Raw genomic sequence first — 14,625 nt, 5'->3', positions numbered from 1 at the left:
GTGACGGAAAATGAAATAAGACCACATCTGTTAAATGGTGTTGGAAAATGGGATTTATTGTCAATGTTACTCTGTCCACTGATAATGTTGCAGTGAGTGTGAAAATTCTATTCCAGAGGAATGTTCTGAATTAAACTCATTGTCTCTGTACAGCTTGCGTCAATCAAAAGTTCAACTTGATATTTGTGTTGGACGGATCAGGAAGCATAGAAAGCCAGGGTAAAGGTAACTTCCAGCGGTCCAAAGACTTCGTGATCGACATGGTGCAGTCGTTCAACATTGGCAAAGATGACACACACGTGGCTGTTGTTCTTTACTCAAAGAAAGCGCAAGTGGTGCTCAAATTAGGTAAATATGTCGACAAAGTCGAGAAAATCGTGGATAAAATTGAGAAAATGTCCTACCCCGGAGGGACTACCAAGACCGGATATGCACTGGATAAAGTTCGCAAGGACGTCTTCAAAGACATCAAAGGGTCACGGGAAACTGTTCCAAATGTTGTGATGGTATTGACCGATGGCATGTCGCATGATGACGTTACAAAACCTGCCAAAGAACTTCGTGACGAAGGTGCTACTATTATTAGTCTTGGTGTGGGCTGTTGTTATGATAACGACGAGTTGAAAGAGATGGCCTCTGATCCCGTTGATCAGCACGTGTTTGCAGTCAGTTTTTCAGCCTTAGGCGAAATTAAAGGTCGAGTGCGGGAACAGATCTGTCACGGTAAGTTCGGCTTGAGTTGGATTGAGATGTGAATCTTTTCATCCTAAGCAGAGTATTTTTTTCGAGGTTTTTATGGAAAGAAACTCCACTTAACTAATTGCCCTTTTTGTCGGCGGAGAAAAAGTTTCATCAGTGGAGTTTTTCGTTTTGAGATCCGTGTAAATCTTTTCCTACTTTCTCCGTCGCAGTTTTTCATTGTTTTTTGTTTTCCTATCTTTACAAACTAATATTTTGTGGTTTCCCTGACGCTCAAGGTAATTTTGCGCACTGCTCAATACACTTTAATTGTTCAAGTTTGCCTTTTTGCAGTTGTTGTTAATCTGTTTCATTCTTAGTTATCCTTGCCCCTTTAGTCAGAAGTTAAAAACGTGAATTTTGGGGTTCCCTAAGGCTCCATGTTGCTATTCGATATTTATGTTGCTGATCTTCAGGATAAAGTAAATGTCAAATGCTTTTAGCATGCAGATGACACAACAGTATACGATCATACCAAAATATATGACCTAAATAATTGTAGAAACGCTATCTACCAATCGATTAATAAACTAAGTGCCTGGTCTTAGGAAAGTACCCTCGCCTTTAAAAACGAGAAAACCAAGATTATGATCCTATCCCCCCCGCAAATGTCCAGAGTACATCACCTTGACAAGTATGATCCTAACATCGCAGTCAGTGGCTATAAACTAGAACGTATTAAATCTTGTAAACTGCTTGGAGTTCACATCAATGAACATCTTAAGTGGGACAATCAAATCCGTCACTCTATGAATAATAAGAAAACTGAAATATCTCGCCAAATATGAGCTCAGAAGGAACTAGCAGAAACCTTTACTTCATCAAAACTAGATTATGCCGACTGGTTTTTTAAGCTCTGCCACAATTCTTACTTAGCCGTTTGCAACGAGTTCAATTTGCTGCCGCTAGTTTTGTACTGGGTCATTATGTTAAGAACTTTCGGAATGTACATAAAATCAGGTGGCTTTCAATCAACGAGAAAAGAGATTTGAACCTCCTGAAATCATGCTTTAAAGCTTTACATAACACTGAGATTTGACCAGATTATCTTAAAATAATAAAACAGGAATGCCGCAAGAAACTACGCTCAAGCAATTAAATTAGATTGGTGGTTCCGACCGAGAAAAGCACTTTCCAAGATAATGCATCGAAGCCATTTAACAATCTACCAGAAACTATTAGAAACTGTGAACATTGCAGAACTTATAAAACTTTCAAGAAATTTTTTATATAAAAGAGTACAAAGTGATTAGTAAGTTTTACTGTAATTTCGATTCTGTTAATCCTACTTCTACTTTCAATTGTATATTGCATAATTCGTAAATAACTTGATTTGATTTATTCTTAATTGTAATTGATGTACTTTAACACCCAGTGGATCTGTTAATAAACCATTATTAATATCATTATTTTTATTATTATTATTTTCAATATATCTCTTCGATTTTTAATTTTTTTCTCTCTTACAAAACTGATGTTGTTTGCTGTAACTCACGTTAAAGGAAGTTTTACTTGTCGTACAAAAGACCGTGCAAAATGAGTGTTACTGAGTTCCTCTTAATGTCTTGTATTTTTGTGTGTTCTCTAGCCATCGACTATTGCTTCAGTGATCCATGTCTAAATGGTGGAACCTGCATCAGCCAGCTAACTGACTATCTTTGTGAATGCCCATCCGGTTGGCAAGGAAAGGATTGTGCAATTGGTAACTGCTTGTCATCATCAGCAATACAAATTTTGTTGTTGGAAGCGTAGTAACGCTTTGGCCTCTGAAAAGCCACTTGCCATACTAATGGCTGACAATAAAGAAATGGGGTTGATTTGAAAAATTCTCACTCTTCAAACGGAGGGAAGAGGCTAAATTAATAGTACAGGGTTTACCAAGGAGGTCGGGGATCGGAGGTTCACCCAAGATGATTTCGTTATTGGAACGCTTGTACTTTGCTTTTCCAATGGAAATCACAGACTATAAGAAAGACATACGCAATTCTAATACACTCAATATTAAGTTCTAAAGTGGTCCTTATATTTTCAGACGTCGATGAATGTGCCACTGGTATTACTACTAACTGCTCGGACAAACAAGTCTGCCAGAACTTTCCTGGAGGATCTGCATGTGTGTGTTCAAACAACCGATTTGGAGAAAACTGTACAACGCGTAAGTCATACAGGACGAGAGGGATTAACACACACAAAGGAATAATAAAGTTATCGGTGCTTAGAAAGGAAATTCTTGATTAACAAATTCCTTTCATTTCCTGAATAAAACATTTCTAATCATTTTATAATGAAGAAGACTGACTTCCCATTTCCCATTTCCCTATACAAACTTGCGCAAAATTCGAGAACACATTTTTTTAAACTTGAAAGCATACAAAGATTTAACTGTTAAGGGCTTCAGATTTGATCCCGAGCCTGTTAATATTTACCAAATAGTGAAATTGCGAACATATTTGGGATACAAAGGAAATTCTGCAGTATCTTTTTTTCTAAAAGTGTACTTGCCTTTTCAGTATTTATTATTCCCCCCTTAGTAAGTATTCTTTGGCTGAGCCATTCCACCTCTGCCATTTAACTAAAAGACTTGTCAACTTTTTTAAACTTCTTCCTTTCTTCTTTCATATTAGAGTGCAAATATACTCAATTTGACGTAGCCTTCCTCTTGGACAGCTCAGGCAGCATAAACAACGCTGGCGAACACAATTATCAGATAATGAAAGACTTTATTAAAGGCATTGTTAAATCGTTCGTCATTGGCCCAGATGACACAAATGTTGCTGTGGCAACATTTTCAAGCTATGGTAGTTTCCGCGTCCATTTTGATTTCACAAAATATTCGACACAAGAGGCAATCGTAGATGCTGTGCAAAATGTCCCATACTATGGCGGATATACCTACACTGGCTATGCTTTGTCCGCTGTACGAACTCGTCTCTTCCCGAAAGCAAGAACTGGTGTCCCACATATCCTCATTGTCCTCACTGATGGTCGAGCTAATGATAACGTGCGTGATGATGCTAAGGACCTTCGTGATATAGGCGTGCACATAATTTCTGTTGGTGTCGGCAACGCAGATCATCAGGAGCTTAAAGAGATTGCCAGTGACCCCGCTGATGAGAATGTGTTTATGGCAAGTTTTGACTCAGTTGTAAGTCTGGCTGGTTCTATACTGGAGGATGTTTGCAAAGGTGAGTGGAAGCAGATACATGCGGTTTATTCTTTTCGCGAAAATTTATGGTGAGTGCGCTTGAACCTGCTAGAGATAGCTTCGAGATTGGTATACTTCATCACTTGATACTAGTGTTCTTAAAAGATTCTCTCCAGTAATCTTCTCAATAACATGAATTCGACCGTCATTGGTTTTCCAGTGTTGTTTACGCAAACTTGGTGGTCCACAAACTTATTCCTCTTTTCTTTGTTTTCAGTCGTTGATCACTGCATTGGAAATCCCTGCAGAAATAATGGTACTTGCAATAATTTTCTGGATGAGTACAATTGTACTTGCCAGGATGGCTTTAAGGGCAGAAGCTGCGAAGGTTTGTAAACAACTATTTTATTTAGTTCGAAAGTTGACATCCTTTCTTGATCTGAGATTGTGTTCAACATAACCGCGTTCTTCTACAAGCATTGTTATCGTGATCATGTGTCTAAGAAATAACAGTTCTTTATTTGCTCACTGTTATTATTCTCTCTTCTTTCAGAGATTGACCGCTGTTATAACAGTCCTTGCAAAAATAACGGAACCTGTTACAACTTTGAAGCTAATTACACATGTGCATGCCCTTCAGGATTTAAAGGAAAAAACTGTGAAGGTCTGTTGGTATCGATAATTTTTGTTGCTAAACCAGTACTTCTTCCTATCATGCCACTTGTTTGATGGAGTCACCAGGTTTATTTTCGATACCTTCCTTGTAATTACAACAATTAATATAATTACCAATAGCTTTGCCTTTCAATGCTCATTGTTTACGCGGCAGATGCCGTTTAACCGTAGCTTCAAATGCTGTCCATTTTAATGACAGTGTTACCAGTAGATTATTAAAAAAAACTTTTTCTTGGCAGATCGAAAACATTGCTACGATTCTCCTTGTCTAAACAATGGAACTTGCCACGACATTGGAGACACTTATACTTGTAAATGTACTCATGGATTTGAAGGCGTTAATTGCGGAGGTAAATTGGATACTTAACTCGTTCTTTTCTTCCGTTTTACACTGTTAACCTGGTCGTGTCCAAAACCCGGAAAAACGATGACCGCAGTATAACTATATGTGACTGAATCGTTTCTCCTTGACGTTTTGTGTTTTGTCTCCATTAAAAGAGAAAAAATTAACAAATGCTAACTTTATTTATTTCTTGTAGTGATTGACCATTGCAGTGAAAGTCCTTGCCAAAACAATGGGACATGTCTTAACCATGCCAACAACCACACCTGTGTCTGTGCCAAGGGATTTACAGGGCAGTACTGTGAAGGTTTGTATGATACTTTGATCGATCAACTAAACGGAGAGAGTGAGGCACTTCTCTAATCATTTAGAAAAATGAACATCAGGAAAGAATAATCATATTTTTTTCTCTCTTTCTCTATTTATAGCTGTGGATCATTGTCACTACAGTCTATGCTTGAACAATGGAACCTGCCATAATTTACCGGACAACTACACTTGCGATTGCATATCAGGGTTTTTAGGAAAGAGCTGTGAGAGTGAGTATCTCAGAAGATAAGATGGATATGAAAGAAGCCTCTTTGTCCGTCTCTCTTCCCTCCTTTAGTCAAAAAAAAAAAAAAAACTCGTAATATTTCTTCCTTGTCGACAAGGAAAATGAGTATCTCATTGGGTGTGATGTGAACGAAGTCTCTTCCTCGGTCTCTTTTTCCTCTTCCTCTCCTTTAAAAGTTCTCGTGCTCTTTCCTCCTCGTCAGCAAAGGAAATGTATGGGATAAACATTTCAAGAAAATGCAACTTGGAGATATTTAAGTTTAGAAGCTTTGTTGAAAATACTTTGTTTATAAAAGACTGGGCGGAAGGTTCAACTTGAAAACTTGTAATAACAAAGACAATTACGTAGTAGCCTTTGTTGTTGTCGCATAACGTATGTGACCTGGTGACACTCTTTATCGAATAATCTTGTCCGCAATTAGTAGTCAGTTTATAGTGTCACAGGTCAGTAGCACAGTGTTTTAGAGGACCGTTCCGAAGGCTCTCTAGACTAGGTTTTGTCTAGAGCCGTCCTAAAGGATCTCGATATTAGTTTAGTCTATTTGTTTGTGTTGCGTCCGACCAAGCTTCATTGTCCTTCTCAGTAACCCTCTTGTGTCCCTTTGATAGGTGCCAGTTAACTCTTTCTTACACTTGCAGCCAAAGACAACTGCTTCGACAACCCTTGTCAGAATAAAGGAACATGTCACAGTAATCCTGACAACTACACGTGTTCCTGTCCTCCAAACTACACTGGGCAAAGTTGCGAAGGTTCGTAATAGAAAGTTATCTTACTTGACGAATTTAAAATAAATATACTTTGCTTTAAATTTTTAAGTATTAAATTTCGAAAACCCGTAACTCCTAAAAAAATATCATATTCAAAATCTCTGGTTTAAAAACGATTTTTATGTGCTTGTGAGTTATAAAAAGTGCGCATACTTTTTTATTTTTAGTTGTGGATCATTGTCACTATGGTCCCTGCTTAAATAATGGAACCTGCCATAATTTTCCATACAACTACACCTGCGATTGTGTATCAGGGTTTTCAGGATCAAGCTGTGAAAGTGAGTACCACAAAAGATAGACTTGATGCGAGGGAGGCCTCTACCTTATTCTTCTCCTCCCTCTGATTTCCTTCCTACTCTATGGCAGGGAAACTTGCCAAGGAAAACTTTCTAAGAAAACTGGTCAGTGTAAAATGCGGCTAAAGGCGTGCAAAGTTAGGAAATTTTCCTGTCTTTCTGCCTAATCGCTCGTATCATTCTCACGACTGATAAGTCTCCATTATCTATTTCTTGTACTTGCAGCCAAAGATAACTGCTTCGACAAACCATGCCAAAATAATGGAACATGTCACAGTAATTCAGTCAACTACACTTGTTTGTGTCCTCCAAGTTACAAAGGGGAGAGCTGTGAAGGTTTGTTAGTTAGAGAGTTCTTAAAACACCAATACAACAAAATTTTCTCTAAGTCAAGTGCTCAATTTTGCCGCTTCTACTCTGTGTTTTCAGGAATTGGAGATAAGGATCCATTATTTTCGTTTTTCAAAAATCCTAATTGAGACGAAATGCCGAACCACTGTTTTTAAACTGTTTCAAAAAAAAAAAATTATTTTATCAATAGCCTTTGATCATTGTCACTACAGTCCCTGCTCGAATAATGGAACTTGCCATAGTTTGCCGAACAACCACAACTGCGATTATAGGCTAGGGTTTTCAGGACCAAGCTGTGAGAGTGAGTTTCAAAGAAGAAATACTTGATACGAAAGAGGCCTTTGGTTTCTGCCGTCATCTCTTTTACTGTCGACGTTCTCATTTAATTTCTCCCACTACTTTTTATCCCATTTCTCTTCTTGGTGTTACCTCCTCGTTTCTTATTTTCATATTTTTTCTTTTTTCTTATATTAAGAGGTAGATTATTGTTATGATAGTCCTTGCCTTAACAACGGAACATGTCATAGTCTTTCGGAGAACTATACCTGCGCTTGCAGTGACCAATTCCAAGGAACGAATTGCGAAGGTTAGAGCTTGCATTCTTTACTCCTCATAGTAATGTCGTCTGCTTCTGAAGATATTGCTTGTTGCACAGAGATTTCTTTTTTTCTGCTGAGTTCAGAACTGTCCTGAAGCGAAACAATTAGCTCTTCTTTTACTTATTTGTCTTTTCGATGAAAAGAGCAACATTATTTTTCTCACTTTGCAGAAATAGACAATTGCTTCGATAGCCCATGCAAAAACAACGGAACTTGTCAAAATACTTTGGATGACTTTCGATGTTTTTGTCAAGCAATGTTTACTGGAAGGAACTGTGAGCAAGGTCTGTTTCTATTCCTTACGTAAACCTTCCACCAATGGTAGACTAAGTTGTTGGTTGGTAAACTGACATACATAGGGAAGTTTTGTGTCACTGAGTTCCTGCCATTGGCACAGTCACTGAGTTGAGATTTTGGGCAAGCTGCTCACTATGTTTCACTGGTTCATACGGGAGTGTGAATCTGTTCGAGCAAACTGCCGGGGATTCAGACGAATTGCTCTGGCCAGATCTCCACAGTGTTCCTCTTCAGCCACGCAGGATTGTTAGTGGGTCTCAGCGAAACTGTCCGGGAAACTTGCCAATTTGCGTGGGTGATAGACGAGAAGACTAATAGGCTAAATAGCAATACTCATAGTTTTATGGTTCGGCTTCTGAACCAAAATAGGCCTCTGTAGTAGTGGGCTTTTAGCGAGTCAAAAAATAAGGGTGGAAAAATGAAGTGGGGATCTGAATTCTATGTATTTTGCCTCTAGATCTACACCGATGTTCCTACAATCCTTGTTTGAATAATGGGACGTGTGTTAGACTCTTTGATAACTACACATGTCAGTGTCCAGAAGAATACAAAGGACAGAACTGCGAAGGTTGGTTTTGTCACTGGTTTATAGAACAGTTTTCATTTTTTGCTTTCCTACCCACTATGGTTAATCCAGAAACCCCGAACAAACCCCTCAATGAATTGGATGGAAATTTAAAACCAGTTGCCTATAGATCTCTCGCGCTTTCTTGAAATTTAGGCAATTTGATGAGTTGCAACCCGTCCAAAGAGGTGGAAAGGATGCTAAAACATATCTTAGAGCTGCTCAAGTCATTTTAACGAAAATGCAATCGCTCGAACGGCAAGCGAGTGGAATTCTATTCGAAAACGTGAGCCCTAAAGTATACTTTTTCCTGAGGAGGGTCCCATTGATAAATTATACGGAATGAGTTCGAACGTTGGTTAATAGACAGATGATTTGATATTTCATCGCAGAAATAGACCACTGTTATGGAAATCCATGTGCAAACAATGGCTCCTGCACCAACACGGCTGAGAGCTTCCAGTGTAGCTGCCTTCCGGGATTCACCGGAGGAAACTGTGAAAGTAAGAAAGATAAATCTGTGTAATGAATCTTAAAACCTGTGAAAGACTGTATCTAGAAAAGAAACTTTGTGGAAAGGAGTGTCTGTTCAACCCTTCCATCTTCAAAGGCTAGAGAGCTTTTTCAGGGGAAATAGAGGGCAGTGTAGAACTTTGTCCGCTTTCTGCTGGGCCTTTCGCGTCAATGTGATATATATCTATTACCTTGAAGCTCTTACGCCAAAAATAAATGTAAATACCTTTTTCAGCTGGAGATCACTGTTTCGACAACCCATGTCTTAACAATGGAACATGTCAAAGCAATCCTGACAACTATACATGTTCGTGTCCTCCAAGTTATACTGGACAGAGTTGCGAAGGCTTGTCGATTAGATAGTGATCAAAATACGAATTGAACAAAAATTAAGTCGATTGTACACTCTTTTCTCCTTTGCTTTGTATATTTTGGGGTATTAGAGTTAGGAGTATGCCATTTAAAGCCTTTAATCTGCCCTTGTTGTAGGACATAAGTTCTGGTATCACGGAAGAAACTCAACGTTGTACTACACGGGGATAAACGTGGCTAAGATTATCCTATATCACATTTTTTCATTGTTTTAGCTAAGGACTATAATTTCTTGACATGATGTCAAAATAATGGAACATGCTATAGAAATAAGCCATAGTGCTCCTTTTCACTCGGTTGTATTTAGTGTCTCGGAAACCGGAAGTAATGTGATGAATCAGCATCCAATCCATGGGGGGGAGGGGAGGGGTGGGCTAGCAATACTTCTCATTGCTTCACGCATTGGTAACTGTGCAATAGGACACAACTTATGTTCAAAACACCCGACATAGGAAGAAAATCTGGCTGAAAGTCTGGAGGTCTTGGGCTCCCAAAAACGGCCATGAAAGTACGATCTAAAAGCCCCGAATCAAATTATCGAAGAGTTTTACGCAATAGTTATTGCGAAGGACGGGAAAGATTCGAGCGCGATGGTTTTGGTGTGATGGTTACTGCTGTCGATCGATACCTAACAGTCCAATGACCATTATTTATTTAATTATTTATTTTAGTAATGGACCATTGTCATTCCAGTCCTTGCCAGAATAATGGAACATGCCATAACCATGTGGACAATTACACTTGTACCTGTCTTGAGGAATATACAGGACAAAGCTGCGAAGGTATACTCCTTAAAATGTTTTCTATACGCTGAGCAGTACCATCTCATCCAAATATTACATAGGGAATTGAACGGCCTTCTCTCGCATTTGGCGATGTCTGCGATATTTTGTAAGTAAGTTGTTGAAATTTTACGAACTGTAAACTTATAGAATGAATGTACATCACGCTAATAAAAAGCAAGTATAAGACTTCACAGTAGTTTAATTGGCATTTTTTAAACCCTACACGAAACACATTAACGGTTTTAAAAAAACTTTCATGCTGACCCTTTAATTGTGTGAAACTACCACACAAATCGAGAATTCTCTGAGCGGAACCCGGCAGCATCCATCTTACATGGCTCAGGACAGAAAAGTAAGATTCCCCTAGTAGTTCCTTAGCTCGAATAACGACATTTTCGCTCTATTTGTAGTGAGGAACCATTGTCGGTCCAATCCATGTCATCACAACGGAACTTGTCATAATCTTCGGGAAGGATTTATTTGTAACTGTCCTCCAGGATCATCGGGGCTGCAATGCCAAGGTTAATATCGATAGTTTGTAGCAAATCGCTTTCCTCTTGTATGTGTCTTGAGTTACAATAGTATTTTAGCTCGGATCTAAAATAATCAGCAAAATTCAAACTTTATTTCCTTGTCCAGCTATGGATCATTGTTTCAATTATCCGTGCCAGAATAATGGAACGTGCCAAAACGTGGTGGATGACTTTATTTGTTTCTGTTCTTCTGGAACAACAGGACGTAACTGTGAAGGTTAGTTAAATTTATTATCTTGTCATGGAGATTAAGTAACGCGCAGCACAAGAAAGATTCAAATGTTCCTAGACAAATCTCATCTTGTGGAAGTTTTTTATTTCGTTTCTCTATAACCAGGTGACAGTTCGAGTAATTATGCAAAATGAGAACTCGTATAGATATCTAAAAAGAAAAAAAATAGAACTGAATTAAAAAAGACAACTATTAGTACGCTTTTGTTGTAATCGATTGAATTTTAACTAATATTCCTTGTCGTTGTCGTGTCATTGTCTTTAGCTCTAGACTTTTGCCATGACAACCCTTGCCAGAACAACGGAAGTTGCCATAACTCTTTGGGAAACTACACTTGTAATTGTCCCGCTGAGTTTACAGGTTCAAGGTGCGAAGGTGCGTCTCTCTGATCATTGATATATTTTGTTCATTAATGCTATTCTTGAACAGTAAGCGCTCTCGATTACATATTCTGGTCTCCCGACTGAGAGTTGGTCCTGAGAAGGGCCTGTGTCCTTATTAAGAACTGATGTTTCGAAAACCTCTGCAACAGTCACCATCGGACTAATACAGCTATGTTTCAATCACTGCTGGTCGGCAATAGAACTAAATTCCAGTTTTTCAGTATTTTTTGCCTGATCTTATTGGTGAGATTAGTCCTGAGGGGGAATAAGGTCGGTACCACTTCCGCCAAGGTTGTCGAGACGTAGGTCAGTACCATCTACGACATCACTCCTTCTAATGACTTATCTTACCCGGTGATGAAACTACACGGTAAAATTTTACTCGTAGGTTCAAACCATTTACTTCAGTCAGTCCTCACTGTATGATTGGGGTGTATTCTTTTTTTCTTAACTGACACTATGAATTCGTCAATTTGAAATGAAAATAAAATGATTCCCCTCAAGCTTCAATACTGTGTCATGCCATTTGCTTTTTGATTTTAGCTCGGAACTATTGTTACAGTAGTCCTTGCCAAAACAATGGAACGTGCCACAATCTATCCGAAGAGCACAATTGTACGTGTACTTCCGGATACTCAGGAAAAAACTGTGAAGGTTCGTTTGCTACGAATACATTTCTGGCAGCTATTTTTTAACTAGCTTCGAAACATTTTGCAATAATGACATGATTTAAAAAAATATTAATTTCTCATCATCTCTCTGTTCCAGTGGTGGATCCCTGCTATAACAATCCCTGCTTGAACAGTGGGACATGCACAAACTCTGAAAATGGCTTTAATTGCAGCTGCCCTGCAGGATTCAGTGGAGCAAATTGTGAAGGTAGGCAAACTATCATTGATTCATTGACTTCTGTTAAGTATAAGTGCTATACTGGAACACTTAAGTAATCAAGATAGTTAGATTTTGCTTTACTTCGCTGTGCACTTAGTCCGAAAAGGCTAGCGTCACCTTCGCAACCAGTCAGATCTAGAGTTAAAAACCTAGCTTGGTGATTGTTGGTTTACAGCACTTTAAGGAGTTTACTTGATCAATGATACCTTTGGATGTTTCCTTTCTTCTGATTAATTGGCGTCACTACGTAAGTGTTATGTTGCCCTGCTATATCGAAATTCGCTCTAGTAGAGAATGATATTGCACAGAAATGTGTTCTATACTTTTAACGAGCTGATTTTCCATTCATGCTGTTTACCAACAAGGTTACAAAGAATGTGTTGACGAGCCACGTCCTTTATGAAGTTCATATAGAACTAGAGAGGGTCTCGCATATTATTAGGATCAGCCATGCGGCGGAGGTGGAGAGGGCAAATTTTGGGCTCCTGACGTAATGTGATGTAAGGAGTGACTCGTCGGTGTCCACTTTTTTGTGTATTGACAATATCGTTTCTTTCCCTAGTGGAAGATTTGTGCGTATCTCAGCCTTGTACAAATGGAGGGACGTGTAGTTCGTATCATGGCTATTACAGCTGTGACTGCTCTACTGGTCTGAAGGGAACAAATTGTGAGGAAGGTAAGGCATTATGGGAACAATTTTCCGATCAGCTTTGCAGGAGGGATATTTCGTTATCGTGTTACGTGTTACTCTCTCGAGTTTCCTTTAGCTGCTTGACTTGTTAGGTTTTGTTTTGTTTTATTATTCAAAATATTGCAGGAGTCAATATTGCTTGTTTCATTATGCAGTAGAGAGTGTATTTCCTTACTTGAGCTAACTCTCCCTATGACTTTCACTTGAACTGTTTGCATGTGTCTAGGCCATTGAATCTGTGCATGATCCCGTGAGGAGCCATTCACCCAATAATAAAGTTTCAACTTAGATACCTGCAGTACATAACCTTCTTCACTCACGCGTGCCGTGCGCACCAGTGGGTTTTTTCCCGCTCTTTTTCTCCCTTATGTAAAAGGTTTAAGTTTTTTCCTTTTAACCAAAGGTCACTTCCAATGGGTTATTGACTGTATTGCTTAGTAAATGGACGACGTAAGATGTATATGCATCGTGCATATAATCTAGAATTAGCCTTCTCCTGCACATAGGGCAGACTGGTCGTAAACCTACTAACCTAACAGTAGCCGCTGAATTCTATTTCACCTCATCCAATGACTTCTGTTTAACTTCACTTGTCGTTTGCAGATATTGATGAGTGTTTCAACAACCCCTGCTTGAATGGTGCATTTGGTTGTATGAATACCTTTGGCAGCTATGAGTGTATCTGTGCACGGAACTATACTGGGATCCACTGTCAGATAGGTGGGCCGTTTGTGTGTGGCTAATTATCTTTCCGTCTTCTTTCCTCATCGTGTTACGTGTTACTCTCTCGAGTTTCCTTTAGCTGCTTGACTTGTTAAGTTTTGTTTTGTTTTATTATTCAGAATGGCTGTTTGTTCTAAATATTTTGTAATGTGTTATATGGAGTCTGCACCCCTCTCAATCAGCATCAATCTGCAATGTAAGTCATGCAAGTTTCCACCTATAAAGCCACATACATATCAAGTTTGCTCACATTTTCGTTTCAATCTTCTTTCTAAGGACTGGTTACCGACGTATTTGATCTAATGTTCCTATTTGATGGGTCAGCCCACCTTGGAAATCGTCTCTTCCGACAAACTCTGCAGTTTGCAAACACACTTTTGTCCGACTATAACATTTCCCGGGATCAAACCAACGTGGCCGCAGCAGTTTATGCGACGACTGTAGCTATTGGCTTTAACTTCACTGAGAACTACGATGATTCCACCGTAGCAGCTGCTATCGAGAATTTACCATTTCTTAACGAAACAACTGTTTCCATTGAAAACGCTCTGCGCTTTGCTGGGGAGCAGATCTTTGTAACAGGCAGAGAAAATGTACCTGACGTCTTGGTTGTTTTCGTCAGTCATACACTAAGTGGTAATTTCACAGGAGTTTCCAAAGAACTTCGTGATAACGGAATTAAAATTGTTGTCGTTGGAATTGGAGACGGTTACGATATCAAAGAACTAAAAGAGATCGCAAGCGCACCAGAAGACGATAACGTAATTATAATAGACAATGAACACATGGATGTTATGGAAGGTGGTGTCAGTGGTGCTGTAAGTCAAGGTACAAAAGGAAACAATTCCGTTTATTACGGTAGATTTTGCGGCAGAAAGTGACGGTTGTATCAAGAACTCTGATATCGTCAATTATTAAAAACTAGACCGTTAGATAATGCAATTTAAGACTTTTTATTGGCTTAGCCATTATGGCATATCAGCCAATATACCATAATCTACAAATATGGCAAGCGTAGGTGTCAGCTTAAAATTAAGAGGGAGCTAAAAATCTAATAAAATTTAATAAAATTTAATAATTTAATTTAACGTTTTTAATAAAACAATTATTCCACTCGCGCTTGTTGGATATGAGATGATTATAGCCAACTCGGCGCTACGCGCCTCGTTG

At 38.8% G+C, this 14,625-nt stretch overlaps 1 protein-coding gene across 1 annotated transcript in view; it reads left to right on the top strand.

Annotated features, from left to right (window-relative positions):
• The window catches only part of LOC111324194 (uncharacterized), a 34,801-nt gene that overhangs the window by 2,065 nt on the left and 18,111 nt on the right, over positions 1 to 14,625 (top strand). Inside the window, exons 5-24 of the mRNA XM_022927687.2 lie at positions 154 to 723; positions 2,327 to 2,440; positions 2,771 to 2,893; positions 3,363 to 3,923; positions 4,161 to 4,271; positions 6,392 to 6,502; positions 6,746 to 6,856; positions 7,347 to 7,457; positions 7,641 to 7,754; positions 8,225 to 8,335; positions 8,725 to 8,835; positions 9,889 to 9,999; positions 10,413 to 10,523; positions 10,642 to 10,752; positions 11,032 to 11,142; positions 11,694 to 11,804; positions 11,919 to 12,029; positions 12,604 to 12,717; positions 13,336 to 13,452; positions 13,732 to 14,283. Coding sequence (XP_022783422.2) covers positions 154 to 723; positions 2,327 to 2,440; positions 2,771 to 2,893; positions 3,363 to 3,923; positions 4,161 to 4,271; positions 6,392 to 6,502; positions 6,746 to 6,856; positions 7,347 to 7,457; positions 7,641 to 7,754; positions 8,225 to 8,335; positions 8,725 to 8,835; positions 9,889 to 9,999; positions 10,413 to 10,523; positions 10,642 to 10,752; positions 11,032 to 11,142; positions 11,694 to 11,804; positions 11,919 to 12,029; positions 12,604 to 12,717; positions 13,336 to 13,452; positions 13,732 to 14,283 — 3,597 coding nt within the window. The remainder of the gene's footprint in view (positions 1 to 153; positions 724 to 2,326; positions 2,441 to 2,770; positions 2,894 to 3,362; positions 3,924 to 4,160; positions 4,272 to 6,391; positions 6,503 to 6,745; positions 6,857 to 7,346; positions 7,458 to 7,640; positions 7,755 to 8,224; positions 8,336 to 8,724; positions 8,836 to 9,888; positions 10,000 to 10,412; positions 10,524 to 10,641; positions 10,753 to 11,031; positions 11,143 to 11,693; positions 11,805 to 11,918; positions 12,030 to 12,603; positions 12,718 to 13,335; positions 13,453 to 13,731; positions 14,284 to 14,625) is intronic.

Source organism: Stylophora pistillata, chromosome 5, assembly GCF_964205215.1.
Source record: "Stylophora pistillata chromosome 5, jaStyPist1.2, whole genome shotgun sequence".
Taxonomy (NCBI): Eukaryota; Metazoa; Cnidaria; class Anthozoa; order Scleractinia; family Pocilloporidae; genus Stylophora; species Stylophora pistillata.
Note: the sequence above shows the minus strand (reverse complement) of the source record. Positions and strands in the feature narration are given on the sequence as shown.